Source organism: Perognathus longimembris, chromosome 2 (assembly GCF_023159225.1).
Source record: "Perognathus longimembris pacificus isolate PPM17 chromosome 2, ASM2315922v1, whole genome shotgun sequence".
NCBI lineage: Eukaryota > Metazoa > Chordata > Mammalia > Rodentia > Heteromyidae > Perognathus > Perognathus longimembris.
This window is the reverse complement of record NC_063162.1, coordinates 22,344,026-22,371,885: the sequence shown is the minus strand read 5'-3', so window position 1 is coordinate 22,371,885 and position 27,860 is coordinate 22,344,026. Positions and strand designations below refer to the sequence as shown.

Sequence of the window (27,860 nt, the reverse complement as noted above, 5' to 3'; positions counted from 1 at the left end):
GCGCCGGGCGGGGAGGTCCCACCAGGGGGCGCGGCCGGGCCTCTGCGCAGGGGGGAAGGGGACCCCAGATGCCGAAGGGCTGAGCCTCGCCCTCAAACCGTCCCTATTGTGTTAGGGTCTTGGGGGTGGGGGGGAGGGCGCGAAAGAAGGAGCAGCGCCCGGCTCCGCACCCCGCCCCGACGGCCCGCCCCCAGGCCCCCGCCCCACCCCCGGCTCCGCCTCCACCCCCGCCCGCCTCCGACCGCGGCCCCTTCCTCCCGCAGCTGGTGCTGTGAGGTGGCCGAGCCGCTCTTCACCGCCTCTATGGCCCCGGATCCCAGCGCAAAGGTGAGGGAGGCGGGGAGTGCGGGCGGTGGCGGGGCTGGGGGCCGGAAAACCGGCCAAGTATCTCTCGAGTCCATTCCACCCTCCACGCTGGGCCAGGCCTTTCTCACTGCCAAGACCCCCGGTCCCGCATAAAGGCTCTGGAAGGACGGGCGCCAGGCCTAGGGGCGCGCAGGGCACAGACCGCCCCCCTCCCCAAGGGTGTCGGGGGCTGGGGCGGGGACCCGCGTGGCGAACAGTGTTCCCCTAGATCTGGGTCATGTCTCCTGGCGTCCGGCTGGATCGAAGGAGAGCTTGTCCTCGGGCTGCAGCGGTAGACTGAGGTTAGATATAAAAGGAGAGAATCGTGGACTTTCCAGGATGGATGGTGGAGTGGGTGGCAAGGGAGGGACTCCCTGGAGCCAGGAGAGACCTCCATCCTGAGCAGAGGGAGAGACCGCCTCCCCTAGGCAGGTGGGCATCTGGGCTGAAGGTCGAGAACCTGCTGATTGAGCTGCCATTGATGCTGTTGGAGGCCCCCCTCTGGTCCATTTCCTCCACGCCAGGGTCTAGTAGGGAAGAGCTGATCAGAGTTCAGGGAACAGGCCTTGGAAAGAGCCCAAACTGTCGAACTTGTAGGGAAGCGTGGGGCATGAACTGGAGACCTTGAACCCTCTTAGCCACTGGAGGAAGAGGGGCTGGCTGCTTTACCCCACCCGGTTTGCCTCACCCTCCCAACAGGTTAAGTTGGGGCTGAGCACTTCAGCCCAAACAGCAGTACCTCCGTGGTGCAGAGGACTGCTAAGTTACAAATCCCCTTCTCTTTCCTTTTGCTGACTCTCCTGTCTGGGTTCCTTACCTGCCTTCTCCCTTGCAAAATAGCCTTGACCCATGCGCTCATTCCAGGCCAGAAGCCTCCCCCACTCCCACCCACACGCATGTGTGGAATCTGGCCTTAGAATGGGACTTTCAGGAAAGGAGGTGGGGTTCTGTGCTGCATCTCACCCCATTGGACACTGGCAGCCACCAAGCCTGCAGAAAAATCTTGACCCCAGAATGCATGTGAGCTTGTTTCTGCATGGTTGTAATTGTGTGTTTGTGAATACATGTTCATGACTCCTATGTGAGCATTACTGGCCTAGCTGATCAATGCACACATTTCTATGTGTGTGTACAGAGGACCTTCCTGTTGAATATGTGTACAGTCCATGTAAACCCATGTATATAATCCAGCTTGCCCACCTCTGAGGCTGTATGAACTGCTGAGCTACTGGACATGGGGATACAACCTTTATGTGAATATGTATGAATACAAGTCATGGCCACCTCTGTAAACACGCATGTGAGCTGACTGCCCTGTGCAGTGTGTGAATGAGTTCCAGTGAATGTGTGTTCACAGTCCTCCCTGAAAATGTGTGTGCTCACCTGTGTGTGTGTACATTCCTTTCCTCTGGACCCATGTGACTCAGAAGAAACCTGTGTAAGTGTGCCATGTACCACACGGTGAATGGCTCTTATAATCTGGGGTGTGTTCCTCTTGCCCAATCCTATAGACTGATCCCTCCTAGCCATATGGCTCCCCCTTTCTGTGCTGAACAAACAGGAGGCCCCAAAGGTAAACAGGTGTGCCTTCACAGTGAGGGGCTGGGCGTGGGCAGTCGTGGGCTGCCCTGGTGTCCAAACCAGGAAGGAGTTCTGTTCTCCAGAGACCCTTCTCTCTCCCTCTCATGCCCGCTCCCCTGCCATGTCATTGCTGACCTTTGCCTCTTGAATAAACCCTCTAAATTCCTGTTATCCCTCCAGCCAGCTCCTGTTCCCTCTCTTCTCTCTTCAAGGCCAGGTAGTTAATATTTGACCTGGAGGGGAGAGGCGAGGCCAGTGACACCCTCTGACCCTGCCTATGGGTGTCTGATGACATGGGGTGGGTCAGGCCTCCTCCACACCCAGCCCAGCCCAAGAAGCCTCTTTCCAGAGTCCCTTCAGAGGCTTGCTGCGTGGATAGGGGAGGCCTGTTGCCCATCTCCATCCCATCCCTAACTGGTTGGAAATAGTTCCCAAGATAGGTCAGGGGAAGCTGCCAAGACCTCAGCGGTCCCATTGACTCCCTTCTCCATACTGCCTAAAGCTCGAGTATCTGGCCTTGCACACCACAGCTGCCTGCACTAGCGCAGTTAGGGGACCCTGACACCTCCACCTCGCCTGCATCCCTGTGTGTGCCTGTACCTGCCTGCTAACAGGTAGGGACAGGTGGGGATACCTGGCCAGGGGGTACAGTGCAGACTGGAACTCGTATGGGCAGGGCAGAGATGTGTGCCTCCTTGGAGAAGAATGCCGAGAAATGTCTAATTAAAGAGAAATTCCAGAGGGAGCTCTTGGGCCAAGGAAAAGAAAAAAATAAAAGGAAAACAGGACATTAACAAAGGCCCATTAAGCAACTCTGCCCAGGCCTCCTGCACATGGCACCCCCGCAGGCAGGAGGAGCAGCTGCTATCCCATTGTTAGGGGAGCAGGCATTCTCCCAGAATTGAAAGCACTGAGAGGGAAGCTTTGCAGACTGCTGACCTGGCCACTGGAGGCCATTACCTTAGGTTTGGCTTGGGGAGGAGTCTAGGGTCTTGTAAGGAGAGCAAGATCTAGCCCAGCCTCCTGTATCAGAGCAGAGACAGACAGAATGACTATGAGTCCCTCACTGTGAGTTGACCTGGAGTGGGAGATCCTGTGGGTGCTGGCACCCACCTTTTGGTTCCCCCTAAAGTCCCGGTAATGCCATCCCCCTTCCACTCACACACAAGTCAAGGAGATTTTCCCATGTTTTGTTTGCTTGTCTTATTTGCTTTCCTTCAGAAAACAGACCTCAGAGAAACAAGCCTAACTCTGCTGTCAGAGGCAAGGTGACCCTGATAGTGACCTGTAGCCCCTCATGAGTCCACGACTTCCGCTTGCCATGGAGCTTGCATTTGACGTGGAAAGGCATGTGATCTCTCCCTCCCTCTGACTTTTAGCTGTGAGTCCATGGCCACACAACCCTGTGGCTCCATGTCCCCCCCATTCCAGGATCCTCCCTGGCCCCATGACTCCTTGACTCTCATGGTCTCATGACCCCTGACCTTCCACGTGACCTTCTTGGACTTTGACCCCTGTGACTGTTCTTCCCATCCCCACCTGTGACTGTCCCTGGTTGCCCGTGGGGGTCTCGTTGGTCTGGATCTTCCCAGGAAGATGTGGGGGAGGCTCTGGCCCCTCCTGGTCAGCTTCCTCACCGCAGTAGCAGTCCCCGGACCCTCCCTGCGGAGACCATCCCGAGAGCTAGATGCTACCCCACGGATGACCATCTCCTACGAAGGTGAGACTCTCCACTTTAAAAGGCCAGGGCGGCCAGGCCTGGAGGGCAGGAAGCAGCTCTAACACTGGGCTTACTGCTCCTACTCTTCCCAGAACTCTCTGGGATGCGGCACTTCAAGAGCCGAGCCCAGAACTACTCAACCCTGCTTCTGGAGGAGGCGTCTGCAAGGCTGCTGGTGGGAGCTCGAGGCGCCCTGTTCTCTCTCAATGCTCATGACATAGGAGATGGGGCTCACAAAGAGGTCAGCCCCTGGAACCTGGGCCACCCACAGGTCCTCCAGCCTCATCCAGCTCCCTGGGGACCTCAACATCCTGGAAACCCTGCCAGCCTTCCATTACCCCTGGACAGCACTGCCTTTCTCAGCTCAAGCCTCCCTTGTATCGAGTGTTTCTCCTGAAATTTACCCCACCCCAACTCCCTCAGTACCCTAGAGCCCAATTGCCTGGCTCTATGGGTAATTTGGTTTGGGGAGTCAGTGAATCAGCCCATTCATTCCCTTTACCCCTGCTAGATCCACTGGGAGGCCTCCCCAGAGATGCAAAGAAAATGCCATCAAAAAGGGAAAAACAACCAGGTATGTGGTCTGCCCTGTCCCCAATAACTTCCTTCATCCTCTTTGGAAGTGCTAGGGTTGGTAGGGACACCGCAGTCACCTGCACCTCCCCCACTCAACATTGTGACTGCTACTTGGAGTGGCAGGCTCTGGGGAATTGCCCATCTAATCCAATCATCTTGTGGCCAATTAGTTTGTCCAGTCACAGTATCTTAATCCCCTTTGGGCTTCTGAAGTGTAATTGTGATAACAATATGTAACCTCGCTTAAGTGCAGAGTTAACTATTACCTACCAAGTTCCAAAATAACCCTGTGAGATGTTATTATCCCCCATTTTACAGATGAGAAAAATGAGACATTGGTTGAAGATTAGCTCGAGTACTCAGTATTCCCCGAAAGAGCAGTGTGCCAAGCATGGAGACACATGCCTGTAATCCAGTTCTCAGAGGAAGGGGCAGTAGGATCATGAGTTTAAGGCCAGATCACAAGGTTGAAGGCTACCTATGGAGACTCTGTCTCAAAATACAAAAGGGCTGGGATGTAGCTCAGTGGGAGAGCACCTGTATAGCATGTTCAGAGACCTGGGTTCAGCGCTCAGTGGAACTCCTCCCCTACTCCCCATACACACAAAGAAAAACCAAGGTTGTCTATAGGTGTTTGCTGTCTGGCTGTTTGACAGATTCATTTGAAGTCATTTTAAAAATCCACTAGCCTGGAGATTCTGATTCAATGGGTCTGAGATAATAGTGGAAAGCTGCTTTTAAAGAGGCACTCCAAGCTAGGCATGGGTGGCTCACACCTGTAATCCTAGCTACTCAGGAGGCTAAGATCTGAGGATTGAGGTTCAAAGCCAGCCTAGGCAGGAAAGTCTGTGAGAGTTTTCTCTTCAGTTAATTACCTGAACATCGGACGTAGAGCTGTGGCTCCAAGTGGTAGAGTGCTAGCCTTGAGCAAAATGAAGCTCAGGGACAGTGCCCAGGCCCCCGAGTTCAAGCCCCATGGCTGACCAAAAAAATAAATAAATAAAAAAGGAAGGAAGGAAGACACTCCAACAGTTTCCATCAAAATGTGCCTCTTACTATCAAGTGTGGATAGAAGCAAGGCTAGTGAGATAAGTGGAACCCAGGTCACCGAGGACCACAAATGCCCATCAGAATTTGGATTTTATTCTGTGACAGTTGGCATCCTCGCTATTCGGTATCTTAGAGGCTCTCAAGTTGGTGTATGTATGAATTCTCTTGCATATTATAAAGGCAGATGCTGGCTTGGGAGGAGGAGATTAAGATTCTGCAGCTCTAACAAGCTTCCAGGTGAAGCTTGATGCTGCCAGTTCTCAGACCCCACTTTGGGGGACAAGGGTTCCCAGAATGCTTCCTGAAGCATGTCCTGAGGAATGTTAGTTTTCAAAGAGGGGTTTGCTGGCCAACCTGGTTGGCATTCTCTAAGAAGTCCCTCAGCAATGATATGTTTTACTATAACTTCCAAACATACCTGAGTACAGAATTCCTCCCAAGCCTCCTTTGTGAAATGTGATGTTTCCCTAAGAAATACACACACACATATTTACCTGGCCCCAGGCACCAGATAGGTTAAAATAGGCTGAGTCTGAAGGCAAAAAAAGCAATGGAAAGTTCAGGGCACCCTATGGACAAGAGGGAGGAAGCCTGAGCAGGCTAAGAGGAGGGATAGACCCAAGGGCTGCCGAGATGAGGCAGTGAGCATAGACCAGGAGTTAAATCCTGGTTAATGGGAGCAAGCATTAACAAAGCAAAGAAGAGAAGAATGCAGCAGGTTAGGACATTCAAGGGGGCCAAGAAGGCCAGTGAGGCTAGAATAGAGTGAGGGAAAAGGGGCATGTGGAGTTCTATGTCTAGGACACTGGCAAGTCACTGCAGTGATGTGGTCTGGATGGCATCTGTGAAATTTGCTTTGGAAAGTGGACTGGAGGGCTTAGTGGTAGAGTGCGTGCCTAGCATGCATGAAGCTCTGGGTTCGATTCATCAGCACCACATATATAGAAAAGGCCAGAAGTGGCGCTGTGGCTCAAGTGGTAGAGCGCTAGCCTTGAGCAAAAAGAAGCTAGGGACAGTGCTCAGGCCCTGAGTTCAAGGCCCAGGACTGGCAAAAAAAAAAAAAAAAAAAAAAAGCTCAAGGACAGTGCAACAGTGCCCACGCTCTGAGTTCAAGCCTCAGAGCTGGCAAAAAAGAAAGTGGGCTGGAGGAGAGCAAGAGTGTGCCAAGAGGTGGGGTGTCTCTGGAAGGAAACTCTAGACACCTTCTGAAGGCCATCTGGGAGACAGATAAATGGAATGCTGTTTACAATACGTCCCTTTGTATTTGTTTGAATTTTATACCATGCACAAATATTCCTCATTCACTGAAATAAATAGCATGGCTCAAGTGCTCAGTTCAAACTCCAGCACCACCACCAGAAAGAGAAAGTGGCAGAGGAGGTGTTCAAGGAGAAGGTGATGCTGGTAATTTGGACTGAGTGGTGTTGAAGTAGGTCAAGTTCAAGAGCCATTGAAGACAATGACTGAGTCACGGAGAGGGACCCAGGGTGAGGGTGAGGGAGTGGGAAGCAGCAGGGCTGACTCCTGGTCTGGACGGAGAGCAGGATGGATGCAGTGGGTGAGGTGGGAAAGACTGGATGAACAGGTTTAGGAGGGAAGATGCAGGTTAGGGAGGAGGTGGCAAGCTTGTTTTCTGACAAGCTGAGTGTTGTGTCTGGGACAGCAGATGGAGAGAGGGCTGGAGCCTGAGACTAGATTTGTGGGAGCTCTGGGATTGGGAGACACTGCCAGGAAAGAGCTCCATGGGAAAGAAGCATCCCAGAGGGGGAGAAGACCCTTGGAACAGGGTGGAGGAGACTACTGGGGACATGGGAGAATTTGGGGGTTGTGACACTGAGAGGCCAAGGACAATATTCCCGGGAATATTTGTGTTCTGGCCCTGGGCCTCTTAGAAAGAACTGGGCATCTTGGGGCCAAGAGCCCAAACTCCAAAGCTAGACTCATGCATGCTTCTAGCCAGGCCCTGTGCTTGGGACTCATACAATTTCCACCTTTTCCATAGACCGAGTGCTTCAATCATGTGCGATTTCTACAGCGGCTCAATGCCACCCACCTCTATGTGTGTGGGACTCATGCCTTCCAGCCCCTCTGTGCAGCCATTGTGAGTGTGCCTGCCCCCCCCCCCCAACCAAGTGCTGACTTGGGGCTAGAGCCCCTGCCTGTGCTCACTATCTCTGACTGACTGAAACACTTGTTCCCCAGAATGCTGAGGCCTTCACCTTGCCAACCAGCTTTGAAGAAGGGAAGGAAAAGTGTCCTTATGACCCAGCCCGTGGCTTCACAGGCCTCATCGTTGGTGAGCAGGCCCTCCCCCCATCCCAGCCCCTCATCCACAAGGATGTTCTGTTTAGGATGTGGATCTTAGTGCTAAGACTGACCACCTCTAAGGGCTTGGTGTGTGGCTCAAGTGGTAGGCTACCCGCCTTGCAAGCTTGAGACCCTGTGTTCAATCTCCAGTAACACACACACACACACACACGACTGGCCACGTGCTCTTTTTCATGTCCTCACCTCAGATGGAGGCCTCTACACCGCCACACGGTATGAGTTCCGGAGCATTCCTGACATCCGCCGGAGCCGCCACCCACATTCTCTGAGGACGGAGGAGGCACCAATGCACTGGCTCAATGGTTAGGAGGATGAAGCGCAAGATGATGGGGGGTAGGGGATCTATTTCTTCATTTCTACTCCCTTGGGCAGCTGACCGTCCCATCCCCAAGTCCCCAGGTGAGCCTGTCCATTCCACTCCCGTGTGTTGTCAAGGGAGATGTGGGGTGGGTGGGCAGAGAGGTCCCCAGTGTGTCTCCAAAGCCACAGGAACTGCTTCACCCACAGATGCCGAGTTTGTGTTCTCTGTGCTGGTGCGGGAGAGCAAGGCCAGTGTGCTGGGTGATGATGACAAGATTTACTACTTCTTCATGGAGCGGGAGGAAGGCTCCAGCAGCTTCACTCAGAGCCGCAGCAACCACCGGGTGGCCCGGGTGGCCCGGGTGTGCAAGGTGGACTGGGCTGAGGTTGGGGATGGAGTGAGGGATGAATCTTGGACCTGGCCCCCCGAGCCCTGACCCTGTGTCCCGATCTCTCCAGGGAGATCTGGGAGGGAAGAAGATCCTGCAGAAGAAGTGGACCTCCTTCCTCAAGGCCCGGCTCATCTGCCACATTCCCCAGTATGAGACACTACGGGGGGTCTGCAGCATGGACACTGACCCCTCGGCCCCCACACACTTCTATGCAGCCTTCACACTGACCACACAGTGGTAAGTAGAGAGAGGGGCAGGAGGAGGCAAGGCCTGGGGACAGCATGGGCACCAACAGAGGTCAATGACGAGGAGAGGGTCTGTGGGGGTAGAACTGTTTTGTTTTGTTTTGCTAGTCCTGGGCCTTGGACTCAGGGCCTGAGCACTGTCCCTGGCTTCTTTTTGCTCAAGGCTAGCACTCTACCACTTGAGCCACAGCGCCACTTCTGGCCGATTTCTATATATGTGGTGCCGAGGAATCGAACCCAGGACTTCATGTATATGAGGCAAGCACTCTTGCCACTAGGCCATATTCCCAGCCCCCGGGGTAGAACTGTTGTAAAGTAAAAATATCAGAGCTGGGAATGTGGCTTAGTGGTAGAGTGCTTGCCTGGCATGCATGAAGCCCTGGGTTTGATTCCTCAGCACCACATAAACAGAAAAAGCTAGAAGCAGCATCTTGGCTCAAGTGGTAAAGCACTAACTTTGAGCAAAAGAAACCCAGGCACTTGAGTTCAAGCCCTAGGATGGGTCAAAAATAAATAAAGTAAAAATGTCAGGCACCTCAAACTGCCCTAGGGTCTACTCAGTGGCCGACCAACCGCATGGACAGCCCCTACTGGCCTTTAGTCGACCGAGGAAGCAGTGGCAGCAGGCTGAGTGGGGGCTGGAGGCGGATTCCACTTGATGTGACGCCGTCCCGTCCTTATGTTCCATTCCTAGGAAGACCCTGGAGGCCTCAGCCATCTGCCGCTATGACCTCGCAGAGGTACAGGCTGTCTTTGCAGGTCCCTACATGGAGTACCAGGACGGTGCCCGGCGCTGGGGCCGTTATGAGGGTGTGGTACCTGAGCCCCGGCCTGGCTCAGTGAGTGCTCATGCCCAGGGCCCCTAGGAGGGGCAGGAGGGCCCAGCCTTGGGGGGAGGGAGGGAGGCGATACAATCCTGAGCTTCACTCCCCGATTCCCTACCCTAGTGCATCACAGATGCATTGCGCAGTCGAGGCTACAACTCATCCCAAGACTTACCGTCCCACATCCTGGACTTTGTGAAGTTGCACCCGCTGATGGCTCGGCCCGTGGTGCCTACACGTGGACGGCCCCTGCTGCTCAAGCGCAACGTGCGCTACACGCACCTCACGGGCACACCTGTCACCACACCTGCGGGACCTACCTATGACCTGCTCTTTCTGGGCACAGGTGCTTCTGACCCAAATCCCTCATCCTTATTGCTTCTGGGCCCAGTAATTCCTGAAGTTCCCAAATTCGTCCCAAAGTCATCAATGTCTCCTTCCTTCCTCCTCCTCCTCCTTTGGTGTGTGTCCCTGAGCTCTTGTGTGTAAGGATAGTACTGTATCACTTTGTGCCGTAGCACCACTTCCAATTTTCTGGTGGTTCATTGGAGATAAGAGTTTCATAGGGGGCTGGGAATATGGCCTGGTAGCAAGAGTGCTTGGCTCATATACAGGAAGCCCTGGGTTCGATTCCTCCGCACCACATAAAGAAAATGGCCAGAAGTGGCTCTGTGGCTCAAGTGGCAAAGTGCTAGCCTTGAGAAAAAATAAAGAAGCCAGGGACAGTACTCAGGCCCTGAGTTCAAGGCCCAAGACTGGCAAAAAAAAGGGGGGGGCTGGGAATGTGGCTTAGTGGTAGAGTGCTTGCCTTGCATGCATGAAGCCCTGGGTTTGATTCATTAGCACCACATAAACAGAAAAAGCTGGGAGTGGCGCTGTGGCTCAAGAGGCAGAGTGCTAGCCTTGAGCAAAAAGAAGCCAGGGACAGTGCTCAGGCCCTGAGTCAAAGCCCCAGGACTGGGAAAGAAAAACAAAGAGTCTCATGGACTTTCCTGCCTGGGCTGGCTTTGAACCATGATCCTCAGCTCTCAACCTCCTGAGTAGCTAGGATTACAGGTGTGAGCCACCAGTGCACTTCCCCCAGTGTCTTGAGGGAGTGTGACTAGCTGAATCTTTGACCTCCAACATTGTGATTCCTTAGCTAATTCCCACAAGGCCTCTTGTGGGGTGCTGAGAGCAGACCTCATTATTAGGGTCTGACCCTCTGCCCCTTCCTCTGCCAGTGGATGGCTGGATCCACAAGGCCATAGTCCTGAGTTCTGGGATGCACATTATTGAAGAGACACAAGTATTCCGGGAGCCCCAGCCTGTGGAGAATCTAATCATCTCTCCCATGCAGGTAACTGTGACTTCTGACCTTCATTTTGCCCTTGCTAGAACAGGGGGCGTGGGGAGACTGGGCAGGGGCTATGTGCAGTGTTTTCTGTTATTTAGAACAAAGGTGTTGTTGACCAACTGTCATTTCTGGCTCCCAGCACAGCCTCTATGTTGGGGCTTCCAGTGGAGTCATCCAGCTACCACTATCCAGCTGCTTCCGCTACCGTTCCTGCTATGACTGCATCCTGGCCCGGGACCCCTACTGTGGTTGGGACCCCAACACCCATGCCTGCATGGTGGCCACCACCATAGCCAACAGGTCCCAGGGTAGAGGTTGGGAGTGGGGAGGGTCATGTGTGGCCTGAGAGGGAAGGCCCATCAGTCATAGATGTGGTGTGGCTAGTTGTTCACTGCCCTCTGAACTCTTTCACTGGGGAAAGCTGAAGCCTAGGTCCCCTTACTCATGAACTCTGCTCTTCTGTCCCCAGGACAGCACTGATTCAGGACATAGAGAGAGGAAATCGAGGCTGTCAGAGCAGCAGGGATACAGGTAAGTGGCACTTGTGTGTGTCTGGCTGCAGAGCCCATCCTCTGCCACGTACCACCACTTACGAGGGCATGTTTCTGTGTCAGTGGCTACACCTGTGTGCTTTGGCAAGGATGACCCAGCACCAAGCCTGACACAGAGTGAGAGCCAGATGGATATTGGCCCAAATTATACATGGGGAAACAGGTTCAAAGTGTTAGGCAGGGGGCGTAGCTCAGGGTAGCCACCCTTAACATGTTCAAGGCCTTGGCTTTCATCGCCAGCACCATAGATGTATTAAAAGAAAAAAAAGAAAAGAGCCCAAATGTCCTGTCACTTCTGGAGCTTACAGCTAAGTGGTAGTGGGGGGTGAAGGAGACATTTAAATGATCACAAAAATAATTAACTATAATTACTAACAATTACAATTCTAACAATATTCATAGGGAGCAATGAGTAGTTCCCCAAAGAAGGTCACGTGACTGAGGAATAGGGACTGGCAAGCAGGGGGGACTTGTGTTGGAGCATCAGAAGACAGAGAAGTGGGCGGGGACCGGCTAAAATCTTGGCCTTTATCTGAAAAGCAACAGGAGCCTCTGAAGAGTTTGAGTCAGGGAGTGACATGGTCAGATTTGTGTCTTTAAAGGATTATCTCAGCATTTTATGGAGAATGGATTTGATCAGGACTATAGCTGTGGAAGGAGAGAAGTGAACAGATCTGAGATAGATTCTGATGGGGAATGGATACAAAGGTGAGGGGTTGGGAGATTCCCAGGTTCCAGGATTTAAGCACCTGAGTGGTAGCAGCATTCACAGTAATAGCAATTCAAAGAAAGGACCGGGTGTAGTTGCAAGGGGCACTCTGGCCTTAGTCAAGTGCATGTGACCTCATGTGAAGTCCAGTGCATGGTAAGCATTCATATCTGGCATTCAGGGGAGAGATGTGAGCTGAAAGAAGCGATTAGGAGTCCTTAGCAGATGCAGGAGAGGAGAGGATGGGACAGAGAAGGGCCAAGGGTCCTAGGTGCTACCTGCTCCTTGGAAAAGGCCAATGTAAACTTCAGAAAGCTTGGTCACCTGTCACTGATTCCAGTCTTTGTGCTTGGTCCTGAGACTTAGAACAGTCTGGCTGGCCATTACCCCTGGATAGGCAGGGACTGACCTGCCTGCCACCCTCCGCAGGGCCACCGCCACCACCACTGAAGACCCGCTCTGTGCTCCGGGGTGATGATGTCCTGCTGCCCTGTGACCAGCCATCCAACCTGGCACAGGCTTTGTGGCTACTCAATGGGAGCAAGGGCCTGAGCGATGGGCAGGATGGCTACCGAATAGGCGTGGATGGGCTGCTGGTGACAGACACACAGCCTGAACACAGTGGCAAATATGGCTGCTATGCTGAAGAGAATGGCCTCCGTACCCTGCTGGCTTCCTACAGCCTCATAGTCCGGCCAGCCACCCCTGCCCCGGCTCCACAGGCCCCCGCCACACACGGGGCACAGCTGGCACCTGACATGAGGCTACTCTATGTGCTAGCCATTGCTGCACTTGGTGGCCTCTGCCTCATCCTGGCTTCCTCCCTTCTCTATGTGGCTTGTCTGAAGGGAGGCAGACAAGGACGGCGACGAAAGTACTCACTGGGTCGGGCTGGCCGGACAGGTGGCTCAGCCGTACAGCTGCAAACAGTCTCAGGCCAGTGTCCAGGAGAGGAAGATGATGGTGATGACGGGGAGGGGCCTGGGGGCCTGGAAAGTAGCTGCCTCCAGATCATCCCTGGGGAAGGTGCCCCAGCCCCACCCCCTCCACCACCACCTCCTCCACCGGCTGAGCTGACCAATGGACTTGTGGCACTGCCCAGCCGACTTCGAAGGATGAATGGCAACAGCTACGTGCTCCTGAGGCAGAGCAACAATGGAGCGCCAGCAGGCCCCTGCTCCTTCGCAGAGGAACTGAGCCGCATTCTGGAGAAGAGGAAGCACACACAGCTCGTAGAGCAGCTGGATGAAAGCTCTGTCTGAGCCCAACCTTCCAAACAAATGCTTTCTCGAGCCAGCCTGTCTGCCTGGGTCGGACCGCTGCCTCCCCAACACAGCCACCCTCCTTCACATGCCCTCATTCCCTGCCTTTATCCCAACTTTTCCATGTCTCTGTAGGCTGGCTAAGTCATGGCCAGCCAAACCCCCCTCCTCAGTCTCCAAGACCCACATGTGAGCAGCCCAGGCCCACCGGTGCTCCTCAGAGGTAGGTGCTCCCTCAGGACCAGGTGCTCCGCCAATCCAAACCCAGACTCCATCCCCTTAACCTGAATGCTTGGGAGGAGAGGAGTCCATCCTCTTGTCCCATTTTTCTGCCCAACCTTCCTCTTCCTCCCAGGTAGGGCTCTGCAGGTCCAGATGGCCTCAGTGTCACCACCCTCTACATAGCCCTGTGTCCTGAATAGTCCTGAATCCAGACAAGACCTCTGCCAGCCACCTGAGCCCTGTCTACATTCACATGTGCACATGGAAGAGTGTTTATCAGTTGGGCTGCAGTACCCTCCCCTTTCTGGTATATTCTTGTTTCATCCTTTCTGGATTTGGGGTAACCTCCAAATTGTCCGGTCCCTATTTAGTACTCTTCCCCAGTCTCAGGCCCATATGATAACATCTTTGGCAAGAGCTTGGGAACAGGCCATCCTGTGAGGTAAGACTGCCATATTCCCCTCTTCTTCCTTCCTGGGTAGTCCTTGTGAGTCAGCCTTCCCGCTCCCCTTCGTCAAATGGAAGAGTGGCGGCAGAGCCTAGCCATGCCCCTTCCTTATGCCTATGTGGAACACACTCATATCCCACACATGCTCCCATTCCCACCCACATGCATCTCTGAGCTTCCCCTAGTTGCCTCAGACCTGTGTTGTCAGGTTTGGTCCATGAAGATTTCAACGGGAGAGTCTTCTCCCCTCTAGCTATCCTCACAGACTTTCCTTAGGACGGTGACCAACACTGCACTCAATGAGCCAGCCTCCCTTTGGGGAATCATGTATTTCTTCCCCTAGACCAGAGCAAGGGAAGGCAAGAGCTGCCATCTTACCTGGCAAATGAAGCCCGTTCTTGGAACTATGCAAAGGGCAGAGGCTGGGAGTTCGGATGTTTGGCTCCCGCCCCTGTCCTACCTCACCGGGGCACTTTTCAGGGTCCAGGGGCCTCCGAAGTCTCTAGGCTCCTATGGGACAATCAATCCTGACTGAGCTCCCCCATTTCCCTTGGGTGAGGATTGACTGTTATTTTTGTAGCTGAGAACGTGGAATCCCACGGGTTTTTACTGCCCTTTGCCCAAACCTCTCCCACCTCCACCCCACAATGAATGTATTTATTGTGAGAACGGCTATACTTCAGGAATGCCCACACTCATCACTCAGGTGGGTGGAACAGGCATGTAAGAGTGGGGAGCCTGGGCTCAGCTCCTCCCAATGTTGGTTAATAAATGCCCTTTCCCCCCACAGCTCTGAGTAGTCTGCTTAATCTAGACTAGTATCCTCTGGATCACCAAGGGCCAGGCTCTGAGCCTATGGAGATAGTGCTCCCCATAAAACCATCTGCAGAGGAAAGTGGGATCCTCAGCTTCTACCTTGGCTATGCCCTTTTGTTAAGGTTATTCACTGACTATGCTGGTAAGGGTATGACAAGAAAACTATAGCAGTTCAAGAATTCATGCAGAGGTTTCTCTCTTCCTCACCATCTCCTCCGCCACCCCCGACACTTCGGTATCAATTTATTTCTGAGATAAGGATTTTGCTATGTTGCCCAGGCTGATTTCAAACTCTTGGACTCAAGTGAGCCTCCTTGCTCAGACTCCACAGTAGCTGGAACCATGCACAGCTCCTAGTCTTTTTAAAACTAACCTTACAAGATACTTCTTATCAGCCCTCCAGCTTTTTCCTAAGTTTTTCAGCACCTCCCACCTCCTGGTCCAAGGGAAATCAAGGATTCATTTTTGTGTGTGTGTGTGTGGTTTTTTTTTTGGCCAGTCCTGGGGCTTGGACTCAGGGCCTGAGCACTGTCCCTGGCTTCTTCCCGCTCAAGGCTAGCACTCTGCCACTTGAGCCACAGCGCCACTTCTGGCCATTTTCTGTATATGTGGTGCTGGGGAATCGAACCCAGGGCCTCATGTATATGAAGCAGGCACTCTTGCCACTAGGCCATATCCCCAGCCCAAGGATTCATTTTTGGAAGAGAGGTCTTGGGATGCTTGGGCTGAGAGTGTAGCTCTCATAGCGTGTCATCAGGCCCCAGGTCTGAGAATCAGTCCAAGAGTCAGGCCTAACATGTCACTTGCTGTTGACATTGACCACATTGAAAAATTCCATGTTCTGCTGATTTTAAGACAATGAAAAATTGGGGCCTGGTGCTGGTGGACATGCCTGTAATCCTAGCTACTTGAGATGGAAATCTGAGGATGTAAAAGCCAGCCAAGCAGGAACGTGCATGAGACTCTTATCTCCAATTAACCACCAGAAAACTGGAAGTGGTACTGTGGTTCAAAGTAGTAGAGCACTAGCCTTGAGCAAAAAGAGCTCAGGCACTGAGTTCAAGCACCATGATGGACAAAAAAGAAAATGGGGTTTATGCTTACAATACACACACACTTTTGATGTGAAGCTTGTCTTTGGATAAGTTTAGTGACCTTAGTTTTCTAATTTATTCACAAGCTAAAAGATGCCTAGCCCAAATGCTGGGCCATACATAGCAGAGTTCACTCTAGGTCAATGTTTGTAGCAACAGGACATTATAACAGGGCAGTCTTCAGAAGCCAGCTTAGAGACTTCTGTGTTCTGAAATCCCTATTATCAATTTCAATCTCAAAGAACAAGAATGCTGTACATAACTTCAAGGCTTTCTCATCTTGGGTTTTAAGGAGATCAACAAGGTCAATTGGGTTTCAAGGACTCACAAGGTCACTAATAAAGACACAGGTAGTGCTTTACCCCAAGTAAGACCTTTGCACCAAGCGCACTGGTGGGTTCCATTTATCTTTCTGAGTTCGGAATCCGGGAGTTACAGCCACCTCTATTGGGATGGTTCTCAACAGTCCAGAGGGATTGGTGCTGGGTAACTTCACTGGGATTGGGCCGTATCCTGAAGCTCCCGGGGGCGCAGTCCGCCGAGGGTTGTGGGTTTGTTGGTGAAGGTGTGCCACTGACCCTGGATGCTAGGGTTGTCCGTGTGGAAGGGCTTGCGGATGCGGATTATGTCCAAACCCGACTGGTTCGCCAACTTCTGGACCAGCGTGGTGATCTCCTCCACCGACTTGCAGTTTAGGCTCTCCTCACGCACGGACCCATTGACTGGCCAGAGGAAGGTGGGAAGGGAAGAGGAAGGTCGGGTGGGATCAGGTGTCTGACCCGCAGAAGTTTGAAGGGCCAAGCCCGGATCCCGCCCCCCACCCCCCCGGCCCACTCACGGTATTCGGCCACCACTCTAGGCACATTGCACGGCCGCGGGTTCACGTAGATCACGACCCCTGGGTTCTGTCGGGCGAAGTCGGTCACCTCCCGCTCCACGAACTCCCTGAGGGACGCAGCAAGGGCGAGCAGGGTAAACTCCGACCCGGAGCGACCCATGCCGGGAGCGGCGTTATTCCACCCACCCCTCCCCCACCCCCGGGGCGCGCTTCCCGGGCTCACCTGGCGCCGCGGGACGAGGGCGAGTCGCGGCTGAGCGTGAAGCTGAGGCGCTGCAGCTGCTGCACGTAGCGTCCCAGCCCGTTGTGGAGGACACTGGCCAAGAAGCGGCTCGGGGTCCCGCGCGCAGTCATCCTCCCTGCCGGGATTGAGCCAGTAGCGAAGCGGCCGGGGGTGGGGGGCGGCGGAGGGCGGGACGAACGCGGGGCTTCCGGTTCCGGGAGACATGCGCGGCCCCGGAGAGTTTTGCTTCCGAGGTCACCGCGAGTGGCGCGTGCAGGTGACCCACGTTGCGAACGAGGGTGGTGAGGCGAGACCGGGTGGTGGAGCCGTGGTGCCGCGTGCCGTCGAACGGAGGGGAGAGCCGGGGACGTGTGGCGGGAGCCGGGGTGTGGCTCCCTAACCACGTGGAAGGCCCCTGAGCGGGGGAAAGCCGCCGCGAGGACGGTCCCTAGTTGGGGCCTGGAGCTTAAGAGACTACTGAGAATATGCAGATGGCCGTGGAGATGAGGGCCACGGGGAGAGTCCGTGGAGGGGTGGGAGAGGTGAGGAGATGATACCGAGAAGCCATCGCGCCCGGGGACTGGGGACGGTCATAGACGTGAGGCGGTGGCCGAAACAGTTTCGGGAGCTTGGAAGCCCTTAGAGGGGAACGTCGGCGTGGATGGACGGAGGCGTGACGTTAGCCACGTGGGGAGGGAGATTGAGAAGGACTCAGTAGGGTGGTGCTGAGGGAGAAGTTTGAGAGATAGTAGCCAGTCAGAGTGTGCGCCCTGAAATGTTAAAGTCTGAACTAATCAAAGGCACCCAAAGCAGGCATCTCGGGCTTTCCCAGTCGGAATGTGGGTCCTTTTCAGAGGTGCATCCCCTCCTCGGATTTTGTTGTCCTTGAGAGGGGAATGGATGGGTCGAAGGGGCTTGCCCCGCAGCTTGGTCCCCGGCCCTCCTCGCAGACGATACCGGAAGGAGGCTCTCCCATCCTTGGAGGTGCCACTGTTACCTGTAACCACAACCGAAATCCGCCAGTATTTGCGCACACATGGAATCCCTTTCCAGGATGGTCACAGCTGCCTTCGAGCACCCAGCCCTTTTGTGGAATCCTCCGAGGTCAAGGATCAGACTAACACTACTGCTTCCTTCAGCCTCTTCATTGATAAAACCACAGGTCACTTTCTCTGCATGACCAGCCTAGCAGAGGGAAGCTGGGAAGATTTCCAAGCCAGTGTGGAAGGAAGAGGGGACAAGGCCAGAGAGGGGATCCTGCTTAGTGAAGGCCCAGAAGTTCAGGACAGTGAGGAAATCCAGAGGATCTGGAACCGAGCAGTACCCCTGGGGGAGCTGCCTGACCAAGAGGAGGCTCACCTGGCTCGTGTGATGTTTGGCCTTACCAAAGTGAAAGATGACACACTCAGACGTTTCAATGTTCGGTATTTGAGACCTACTCGAAGTCTGGTCTTCCCTTGGTTCACCCCTGGGGGCTTAGGATTAAGAGGCTTGAAGCTACTAGGAGCTGAAGGCCAAGGGGACCGAGTACGCTATGTGGAGACCACTATTCCCCGACCTGGTGACTTCCACAACCTATTTGGATTACCACTGATCAGCCGGCGAGATGTTGAGGTCGTCCTGACAAGTCGTGAACTGGACAGCTTGGCCTTGAGCCAGGCCACAGGGCTTCCTACCCTTGCCCTACCCCGAGGAACAGTCTGCCTGCCCCCTGCATTGCTCCCTTACCTTGAACAGTTCCGACATATTGTGTTTTGGCTTGGTGATGACCTTCGGTCCTGGGAAGCTGCCAAATTATTTGCTCGGAAACTGAATCCCAAGAGATGTTCCTTGGTGCGGCCTGGGAACCAACAGCCCCATCCCCTGGAGGCCCTGAACCGAGGTTTGAATCTTTCTCGAATTCTTCGTACTGCCCTCCCTGCCTGGCACAAGTCTATTGTATCTTTCCGGCAGCTCCGAGAGGAGGTACTGGGAGAACTGTCAAATGTGGAACAAACAGCTGGCATCCGCTGGAGCCGCTTTCCAGACCTCAATCGTCTCTTGAAGGGGCATCGGAAGGGCGAGCTGACAGTCTTCACAGGTGACCCTTTGGGAAATCACTGCTTAGGATAAAGGATCAGGGGACCAGGTGACAAAAGCATGTGGGTTTGGGCTGCTGGAAAAGGAGGCTTCCCTGACCTGTCTTGGTTCAAGGATCAGACTTTGCTCCTCACCCAGGGCTGTGTTCTTACCTCCTGCAGGGCCTACAGGCAGTGGAAAAACGACGTTCATCAGTGAGTATGCCCTGGATTTGTGTACCCAGGGGGTGAACACACTGTGGGGGAGCTTTGAGATCAGCAATGTGAGACTAGCCCGAGTCATGCTGACCCAGTTTGCTGTGGGACGCCTGGAAGAGCAACTGGACAAATACGAGGAGTGGGCTGACCGCTTTGAGGACCTGCCCCTCTATTTCATGACTTTCCATGGACAGCAGAGCATCAGGTAAGATCCTCAGAGCCTAACCAGCATTTAGCACCTTTGATTCGCTTCCTAGCTCCAGTGGGAACTTCTTTTAGGTCTCCTTTAATAGGCTTTGAGTTTTCAAATAGGTGGATTTCAAAGAATGGGAGTTTTCAAAGAATAGCAACCTACCTGGGGGCCACTTGTAATGATAGACTCTTACTGCTTCTTCTCAGGTCTGTAATAGACACAATGCAACATGCGGTCTACGTCTATGATGTTTGTCATGTGGTCATCGACAACTTGCAGTTCATGATGGGTCATGAGCAGCTGTCTACAGACAGGTGACCTCTTCCTCTTGTCTAACTTGAGCAAACTTGTCTTCTCAGGCAGCTGGCCTCTAGCCACACACAGTCTATTTTCAAGGCAGGGGAATGGGAATGATAGCAGGAAGTACGGACAGTGTGAGTCCTTGGGTAAACAGAGGTTTTGAGTGGGGTTGGGATAGTTTGTAGGGAGATGTAAGTGGCTCAAAACTGTGCATGTTCTTGTCCTACCTGTCCAATAACCTCTTCTCATGGTTTGGGGACAGGATTGCAGCTCAAGACTACGTTGTGGGGGCCTTTCGGAAATTTGCAACTGACAATAGCTGCCATGTCACACTGGTCATTCACCCCCGGAAGGAAGATGATGACAAGGAACTACAGACAGCATCCATTTTTGGCTCAGCCAAAGTGAGTGGCTTTTAAAGAAGGTCAGGCTGGAGAACAGGGGGCAGGTGTGACTGGGGACATTTCTTAGCCAATCTTAAACCATCTTGTCTGTCTAGAAGAGGCAGGAAGCAATGCCATTGGAGCTATGACATAAGGAATTCATTTCCTCTAGCAGGGAACAGTGATTGTAAGCTTTTATGATGAGACCAAGAATAGATAGCACAGATATTTGGGAAGCAAGGTATAAACAGGTCTGAGTCATTTTGGGACATCTGGGGAGACTTAGCAGGGAAAGTGTCAACCAAGATTGCACTAAGATTTGGAGTAGGTGTTAGATAAATAAATGGGAGGGACTTCTAGGCTGAAGGACTGGTCCAATCCTGAAATTTCCAGTGGCACACTGGGTGCTTATTACATGCCAGGTCTGGGCTGGGCAAAGGAATTCAGGTTGAGTAGCATAAACTGTGCCACAATGGAACAGACATAAAGCTAGGAAAGATTAATATAGAAGTGGAAAAAAGGTAGTACTTTGTTAAGACCATCAAGAATTGTCCCTGTCAAATTCTGTAGCTTGTGGCTGTAATCCCAACTACTCATGGGGATTATAGTTCAAAGTTAGCCCAAGCAAAAGAAAAGTTGAGATCTTATCTCAGAAAAACAAATTGGTTATGGTGGCATATGTCTGTTATCCCATCTACTCATGATATGGTAAGTAGGGATGCCAGGCTAGATTTACCTCCCCTGGTGCGGGGATGCTAAGCTTACTCCCTTATCAGTGCTCCCCTTTTCACCCTCTCACCTGGGCACCTGACCAGCAGGTGGCCAAGGTGGAGTGAGGGACACGGGCTAGCCTAAGGTGCACGTGGCCGAACGAGATCCCCTTTTTCTCCCTCCTTACCCACCAAGGAGGCCAGGCGCAGACAGATCTCGGAGACGCTTCGGAGAGCAATCCAATTTAATCGGGAGGGACTCACATTAATATAGTAGTGATGACGAGGATTGAGCATGAGCTGGCAATGGGCTGGCGAGCTTGTCCATCCAAGAGCAGCTCCCAAGGACCTCCCTCATGGGCTAACGTCACTTCCCATAGTACCGCCCTCTGGGCAAAGCACCCAAAAAGGGGAGCACACGTGCTCACTGGCGCAAGGTGGGGGATGGTCTCAAAGCTACCCCTTCTGGTTCCAGACCCAGAAGGAGATAGGTGTGGCTCACTTCCACACTGCCCCAGAGCTGGGGGAAGGGCAGCATCTCGGGAGCTCTCTCCTCGCCCTTCCCCCCTTAAGGCCAAGATGAATCCCCAACATAGGGAGATCTCAGTCTAAGGCTAACCTCAAGCAAATGTAGAAACGCCATCTGGGAAATAAAAGCAAACACGGCTAGAGGTATGGCTAGAGTGGTAGAACACTTGCCTAGCAAATGCTGTCCCTGAGTTCAAACCCCAGCCTGTCCTCAACCCCCCCCCCACACACACACACAAAAGAAAGGTCTCTTTAAAGCCAGTCATTGTGGCTCACATTATAATCCCAGCTAAACTACTTTGGAAATGGAAACAGGAGGATCTAGAGTTTGAAGCCAGCCTGGGAAAACTTAAACAATAAAAATGAAAAGGAGGTAGATACAACAGCTCATGCCTAATAGTCCTAGTTGCTCAGGAGATTTGAGGTTACAGACCAGCCTGGACAAAAGTGGACAGGACCTCATGTCAACCAATGAAAAATTCTATGTGGTCTCACATGCTTGGCATCCCAGTTATGTAGGAAGCAAATCAGAGCAAACTCATGCCTGTAATACTAGCTACTTGGGAAGCTGAGACCTGAAGATTATGGTTTGAAGCCAATGGCTAGAAAAGTTTGTGAGACTCTTATCTCCAAGTAATCAGCAAGGAACCAGAAGTGGAGAAGTAAGTTGGTGGCTCAAGTGGTAGCACACCAATCAGTCTTGAGCAAAAGAAGCAAGGGAAAGCATGAGGCCCTGAGTTCAAGCCCTAGTACTGGCATACAACAAAAACACCAAGTTATGTAACAAGCATTAATAGGAGAATCACAGTTCAGGCCACCTGGGCAAAAAGTTATTTCAAAATAGCAAAGCCATAGGGCTAAGTACGTGGCCTAAGTGATAAGATTTTTGTCTAACAAGCCAAGGCCCTGGATTCAATCCCTGGGACAGCAGAAAAGGAAAAACAAAAACAAAAGGCCTCTCTTATGAAGTGTGACATTTAGACAGACCTGTACGATAAGCAGCTAGGTTGAGTGTGGCAGCCTCGTATAGAGGAGAGATTTTGCAAGAGAGCAGTATAGACCAAGTCCGAGGCAGTCGCAGACTTCTTGCCATAGAACTGGGAGGTGAGTGTCCCCTGCAGAGTTTGTAGTTAATTATTCAAAGAGGTTGGTGAGCGGGTAGTGCTTTCCCTTTCCCTGCTCTTGCCACTCCCCTGTGTACCCTCAGCCTTCCTTTCTGTTGTTTTGATCATATTGCATATTGCTTCCTTCTTCCTTCTGTCCCCCTCTCCTTATCCCTTAGGCAAGCCAAGAAGCTGACAACGTTCTGATTCTGCAGGACAGGAAGCTGGTAACTGGGCCGGGTAAACGGTATCTGCAGGTATCCAAGAACCGTTTTGATGGAGATGTAGGTGTCTTCCCACTGGAGTTCAACAAGAGCTCCCTTACCTTCTCCGTCCCACCAAAGAGCAAGGCACGACTTAAGAAGATCAAGGATGATAATGGACTCGTGGCCAAGAAGTCCTCTTCTGGAAAAAAGGGTTCTGGGTCCCAGAACTCTGAAACATCTTCAGACCAGAACCCAAATTCCCACCAGCCAGATAGCTCCAAGTTGTCATGGTAGTATCACTGAAATAAGCCTGATGGGACAGGCTAGGGCACAGACTTTTTTTTAGCCCTTTGCTAGAGTGCCTTTGTCTTCATCTCTGGGTCCTTCTCAGTCCAGAGCAGGGTTCTATAGTGAGAAAATTCAATTTAGCAGCTATTTGAGGACCTACTGTGTGCCTGGCTTTGTGTGAAGTACTGTATATCAGCACTGCAGAAAGAGGTAAGGTCTGTTTCCACAGAACCCAGATTATGGTAGGAGAGACAAGTCAAAGAACAAATATACAGTTATAGTAACAAAGGCTATAAAGAAAAGTGTTGGAAACCAGGCACTGATAGCTCATGCCTGTAATCCTAGCTATTTAAGAGGCTGAGATCTGAGTTCAAAGCCAGCTTGGGCAGAAAAGTCCATGAGACTCTTATTCCCAATTAAACATAACAAACCAAAAGTAGAGGTGTAGCTTAAATTGTAGAGCACTAGCCTTGAGCAAGAAAGCTCAGGGATAGTGTGCAGGCCCTGACTTCAAGCCCCAGGACATGCACCAAAAGAAAAGTGTTGGGTGTTGGTGATTCATGCCTGAAATCTTAGCTACTCAGGAGGCTGAGATCAGAAAAACAAATTCTAAGCTAATTCAAATAGAAAAGACTCCTCCATCTCCAGTTAACTAGCAGAAAGCTGGCTTGAGTGGTAGAGTGCCAGCCACGAACAAGCAAGAGCATGAAGCACTGAGTTAAGCCCTAAACAGGCCAAAACTAAAATAGTACTGTGATAGAGTGCTTACAGGCTTGTTTAAGTAGTCTGTAAAGGTGCCTCAGAGCAGAGGGCGTGCGATGGACGTGTAGGATTCAGGTGAGCATTTGGATAAAGAGATCCAGGCAGAGAGAAAAGTATAGAACCTTGAGATGGCAGAGAGCAAGGCACACTTGATATTCTTGAACCCGGGTTTAAATAAGGGACTTCTTGCTGAAATTCCAGCTTTTGGAGCTAAATTGTAACATGGTAGGTACCAAGTCTTTTCTGCTCCTCACTTTTGCAGAGCCTGCTAGCCTTGGATCCTAGGTGCTTAGCCATGTAATACTGTTGGCCATAGAGCCATGGAAGGAAGTTTGGAGCCCAAAGGTGCCTGCCACTTGGACAGTGGTTCCATATGTGCTGTCTCAGACAGCTGGAATTGACTTTTTATTGATATAGCCATTTCTAGTTTTAGAAGAAAAAAAAAGTTTGTTTTTTTTCTCTCCATTGCTTTTGTTTGTGTGTTCTTTCTTGTATGTCCACCAGGTGTCTCCCCAGTCTGTAAGTGGATTTCCACTCTGAATCAGGAGTGGATGGGTCCCTCCCCCTCTTCCAGGCCTTCAAGCCTTGAGCTATAATTTCACAAACTCCCTTCCCCTCATACCTTCCCCTGGGTTAGGAGAGACAGGGTGGTGTGTTAACTGTATAGTTTTTCTTTATTCAGGAGCTAGTCCTAAACTCTAGATCCTCCTGCCTCTTCTTCCTAAGTGCTGCTACTACATATGCACCATAATGCCCTGCAAGACTCAACTTATTCTTGTCTGTACTACCTTCCACTTCCCTCTAGTACCCTCCTCTGTGTTGCTTTTTAATATATGATAACTCCTGGGGAATTTATTAAGAAAATTAACAAACCAACCTGGTGCACATAGCTGTAGGGTGAAGAGTTTGAGGGTAGCCTGAGCTACAGCAAGATGTTTCAAAAATGGGGGCCAGGGATGTGGCTTAAGTGATAAGAGCACCTGCCTAGCGAATATGAGGCCCTGAGTTTGAACTCTAGTACCCTCACTAAAAAAGAAAAATGCAAAACTCACCCATTTTTGTCTCCTCTCCTGTCCTGCATACACTTCTAATTGCAAAGGTTGAGGGAAGATCCGGGAGTCCTCATTTTAATAAACTAAGAAGCTAAAAAAGATGACCTGCAGATCATGCCAGGATTTTTTCCAAATGATGGCACTTTGATTTCTTCTGATACCTTAGTCCCAACTTTAACATACTCAGCTCAGAGGAAGAGTGCTAGAAGAATCCTTTTGTTCTGGTAAACATGAATGTTACTGCTCTCTGGAAGCAGATTGCCTTTTCAAGTCAACCTGAGCAAGAGGGGCTTGTGGGAGCCTGTGGAAAGGTCTGGAGTCTGAGAAATATAGGCAACATATCTTCTTAAACCTTGGAGCAGAGCTGCTGCAAAGCTGTAAGAACTTGGGGTGGGGGTAGTTCCTCCAGGGCCTGCTTTCTTGGGGGTCTCTCCCAGACTGGCTGGAGCCAGGCCTGTCTTAATTCCCACAGTAATCATTCCCAGCCGTTGGCTGCTTCTAGGCCTCAACCAGCATCTGTAACGTGGAAGTCAGCCATTCCTTCCAGATGCACACCACCACATTAGTTCTACCTTTAAGGACATGAATTCCACATTCTTCCTAGAATGATGTCTTTTCAGAAAATCTGTTAGGAGTTTCCAGTAGGGAACCCTGGTGAGATTCCGAATCAGGGGCCAAGCTGTCTTGCTTCTCCTTCCTAGTAGACCCTCCCCCACCTCCAATGGCATGCTTCAGAATGATGAGGGGAAGCTCACAGAGCCCTCTGCCCTGTCTGTACTCTACACAAATACATTCCACTCCATACCTGCTTTAAACTCCCTGCATCAAGATTAGTCCAAAGTGTGTTCAGGAATCGTAAGAACTTGGAGAGATGGGAGGAAATCCCTAGATTCTGCATTAGGCCCCTGCATAAACCATTGTTTATGTACCCAGCTAACGTGGCTTCAAACAAGGGTATAGGTTTGATCGTGGTGTTTAAATGGTTAAGAACCTAACCCCTAAGAATTTTTAACTCCCATATCCTTCATGAAACACAGGAAATGTTTCTCCATTTCTCCCTACTTTAACCCTGTTATACTAAAATCCTTCGTTAAAAAAAATAATAATCTGGGGCTGGGGATATGGCCTAGTGGCAAGAGTGCTTGCCTGGTATACATGAGGCCCTGGGTTCCATTCTCCAGCACCACATATACAGAAAACGGCCAGAAGTGGCGCTGTGGCTCAAGTGGCAGAGTGCTAGCCTTGAGCAAAAAGAAGCCAGGGACAGTGCTCAGGCCCTGAGTCCAAGCCCCAGGACTGCCCCCCCCCCCCAAAAAAAAATCTCCCCAAGAGCACAGGAAGAGCCTGACCAAGCAGGGTAGGATTGCATCTGCAACCCTGTCTCCAGATTGCCAGTGCATGTCATACATGACTAAGCGGCAGCGTTGGTCCTCCAGCAGCTTTCCTCTACAGTGGATGGATTTGAGAAGACTAAACTCACCGGAGTCTCCTGCAGCCCAAGGACTCAGGCTGCAAATATGGCTCGCATACCTGACTTGGGCCTTCCCAAGGCTGCCTGGAGTGCCAGAGTGAGGGTGAGCCCTTGGTACCTCCCTGAAGAACAAGCCAACTTCCTGTTTGTGCTTGTGGGTGGGACTTTTATGAGTCTAAAGAAGACTAGCCATGCCCTGTGGGGGGCCAAGACTAGCAGCCAGCTTACCTGGGTATACACCTACTTCAGAGAAGGGGGAGGAACTGGTTTGCTTAGGCAAACTCTAGCCTAACCTTTCTTTGGGAGTCGGGGTGTGTGTGTGTGTGTGTGTGTGTGTGTGTGTGTGTGTGTGTGTGTGTGTGTGTGTGTGTGTGTTGCTGTTTTGGTGAAATTAGAGCCCTATTTGTCTGCTCCTAGGGGTTTTCCCTGTCTTTCGTGGAGGTGAACCGGATTGGTCTCCCCGCCTCGGAGAGAGGGGTGGCTGAGTCAGTCCTGGAGCTCGGGGAGCTGGTAGCTTAGCTTTCGGCCGCGTGCTGCGCGCCCCTTCCCCAAGTGGAAAGGCAGGTCCGTTGAGCGGTGAAGTCAAGGGCAGCTCCGGGGGCGAGTTACTTTGAAGCTGGGTCCTCAGTCGGCTGTTCAGGGGAGTGTTGAGCAGACCACTCCCCTCCCCGGGCTGGGGGCGCGGTCTCGGCTGCCCCGCCCCGCCGCACCGGGTCGGACCGGGCAGGCGCTGGGAGCCGGGAGCCGCCGGGGCGCCGGAGTTTTGGCGGAGAGAAAGTGAGCGCGCTGGAGCGGGACCCTGGCCGGGGCGCGGCGGCACTGGGTGAGTGAGTTGGTAGGGGGCGGCCGGGGTTACAAATTCTTGCCTTTCGGAAATCCCTGCTCCCGGGCCAACTTTTCGTGTCTGGAAAAGCCGGGGGTTGGGGTGAGGAGGGAACCCCCACTTCGTGGGAGCGCAAACGGGGAGGCTGAACAGCCCAGCGACCAGAGAAACTCCTACGGCTAGACCGCCATGCACGCGTGCACGGCCCCTCGCACGCCTGTGGGACCCATGTGCTCTTAGAAAGGGACGCGCCTCGTGAGGGACCCCCGCCGTCCCCGCGGCAGGACCCCCGACCGCGCGGACCCCGGCGGGCTGGGCTCGTGGAGGCCACCCCGTGACTGCCGGCGGAGGCGGGCCGGGTGGGACGCATCTCCGGTTCCTACTTCCCGGCTGCCTGCTGGCAGGTGAAGACTTGAGAAAGAGGTAAACAGAGGCGCCGAACACGTGATTGACCTGCAGATTGGTGGACCGTGGGACCCCAGCCCCACCACAGGGCGGGGACCCCTTCCCCAGACCAGCACGAAGGTGCTTGCTCCGGTGCGGGGCTGTATTCCATTTTAAGCCAGGAGCTGTGATAAGCTCGCCCTGGAACGGGAACACAACGCCCCCTGGAGCCGGGGTGGTTAGAGAGGCCCCGAGCCTGTTGGGCTGGGGTGAAGCTACTTGGACTCCTTGCCTTCCAGCTCCGGAGCCCTCATACCTGAAGGCATTTGGAAGGAGGCCCCAGATAGCACCAGACAGCTGCCCCCATCCCTCACTCCCAGCCTGGGGAACAGCTGTCTACAAGTCCCCTTCCTACCACCAACCACCTCCATCCCTGGCAGGACCAGGAGCCCCCCCCCCCCCCCCTCAGTGTAGGCACTGAGAGCCCACCAATGTTCGCGGGGCCCTCTCCCCTCCTCAAA

At 52.7% G+C, this 27,860-nt stretch overlaps 4 protein-coding genes across 6 annotated transcripts in view; 3 read left to right on the top strand and 1 right to left on the bottom strand.

Annotated features, from left to right (window-relative positions):
* Positions 1-176: 176 nt before the first annotated feature.
* On the top strand, positions 177-14,374 carry Sema4g (semaphorin 4G). Of its 3 annotated transcripts, XR_007209871.1 has the most exons (16): positions 177-327; positions 3,148-3,646; positions 3,739-3,887; positions 4,158-4,220; positions 7,275-7,373; positions 7,475-7,568; positions 7,789-7,902; positions 8,108-8,271; positions 8,360-8,529; positions 9,232-9,376; positions 9,485-9,707; positions 10,585-10,700; positions 10,837-10,997; positions 11,167-11,228; positions 12,387-13,442; positions 13,575-14,374. XR_007209871.1 is itself a non-coding variant. In XM_048338429.1 (15 exons), exons 2-15 carry the CDS (start codon positions 3,523-3,525, stop codon positions 13,217-13,219), a joined length of 2,517 nt encoding a protein of 838 aa, XP_048194386.1. In that variant the 5' UTR covers positions 177-327; positions 3,148-3,522; the 3' UTR covers positions 13,220-14,374. The 3 variants fall into 3 exon arrangements, 2 of the variants coding, with proteins under 2 accessions (XP_048194386.1, XP_048194387.1); XM_048338429.1 differs by having other exon boundaries at positions 12,387-14,374; XM_048338430.1 differs by lacking the exon at positions 177-327 and adding an exon at positions 384-2,143 and having other exon boundaries at positions 12,387-14,374.
* A 1,456-nt stretch (positions 14,375-15,830) lies between these two features.
* Positions 15,831-17,073, bottom strand: Mrpl43 (mitochondrial ribosomal protein L43). The gene is made up of 3 exons (XM_048338439.1): positions 16,861-17,073; positions 16,638-16,744; positions 15,831-16,521 (listed from the first exon to the last, which is right to left on the bottom strand). The coding sequence occupies exons 1-3, from the start codon at positions 16,989-16,991 to the stop codon at positions 16,292-16,294; spliced, it is 468 nt and encodes a 155-aa protein (XP_048194396.1). The 5' UTR covers positions 16,992-17,073; the 3' UTR covers positions 15,831-16,291.
* A 157-nt stretch (positions 17,074-17,230) lies between these two features.
* On the top strand, positions 17,231-23,283 carry Twnk (twinkle mtDNA helicase). The gene is made up of 5 exons (XM_048338431.1): positions 17,231-18,940; positions 19,101-19,341; positions 19,536-19,643; positions 19,892-20,033; positions 22,533-23,283. Exons 1-5 carry the CDS (start codon positions 17,698-17,700, stop codon positions 22,851-22,853), a joined length of 2,055 nt encoding a protein of 684 aa, XP_048194388.1. The 5' UTR covers positions 17,231-17,697; the 3' UTR covers positions 22,854-23,283.
* Positions 23,284-26,559: 3,276 nt separating this feature from the next.
* The window catches only part of Lzts2 (leucine zipper tumor suppressor 2), an 11,085-nt gene continuing 9,784 nt past the window's right edge, over positions 26,560-27,860 (top strand). The window contains exon 1 of the mRNA XM_048338432.1: positions 26,560-26,955. The gene's annotated coding sequence lies outside the window, so the exon portion shown is untranslated. The remainder of the gene's footprint in view (positions 26,956-27,860) is intronic.

Bases quoted from the DNA above. Each gene is read 5' to 3' on its own strand.
- Sema4g (XM_048338429.1), top strand. From the start codon at position 3,523: ATGTGGGGGAGGCTCTGGCCCCTCCTGGTCAGCTTCCTCACCGCAGTA. The intron at 3,888-4,157 runs GTCAGCCCCTGG...TACCCCTGCTAG, and splicing joins GAGATGGGGCTCACAAAGAG to ATCCACTGGGAGGCCTCCCC. The intron at 8,272-8,359 runs GTGGACTGGGCT...CGATCTCTCCAG, and splicing joins GGGTGGCCCGGGTGTGCAAG to GGAGATCTGGGAGGGAAGAA.
- Mrpl43 (XM_048338439.1), bottom strand. From the start codon at position 16,991: ATGACTGCGCGCGGGACCCCGAGCCGCTTCTTGGCCAGTGTCCTCCAC. The intron at 16,745-16,860 runs GTGAGCCCGGGA...TGCGTCCCTCAG, and splicing joins CCCTCGTCCCGCGGCGCCAG to GGAGTTCGTGGAGCGGGAGG. The intron at 16,522-16,637 runs GTGAGTGGGCCG...TCCTCTGGCCAG, and splicing joins TAGAGTGGTGGCCGAATACC to TCAATGGGTCCGTGCGTGAG.
- Twnk (XM_048338431.1), top strand. From the start codon at position 17,698: ATGTGGGTCCTTTTCAGAGGTGCATCCCCTCCTCGGATTTTGTTGTCC. The intron at 19,644-19,891 runs GTGACCTCTTCC...GTTTGGGGACAG, and splicing joins GAGCAGCTGTCTACAGACAG to GATTGCAGCTCAAGACTACG. The intron at 20,034-22,532 runs GTGAGTGGCTTT...CTTATCCCTTAG, and splicing joins CCATTTTTGGCTCAGCCAAA to GCAAGCCAAGAAGCTGACAA.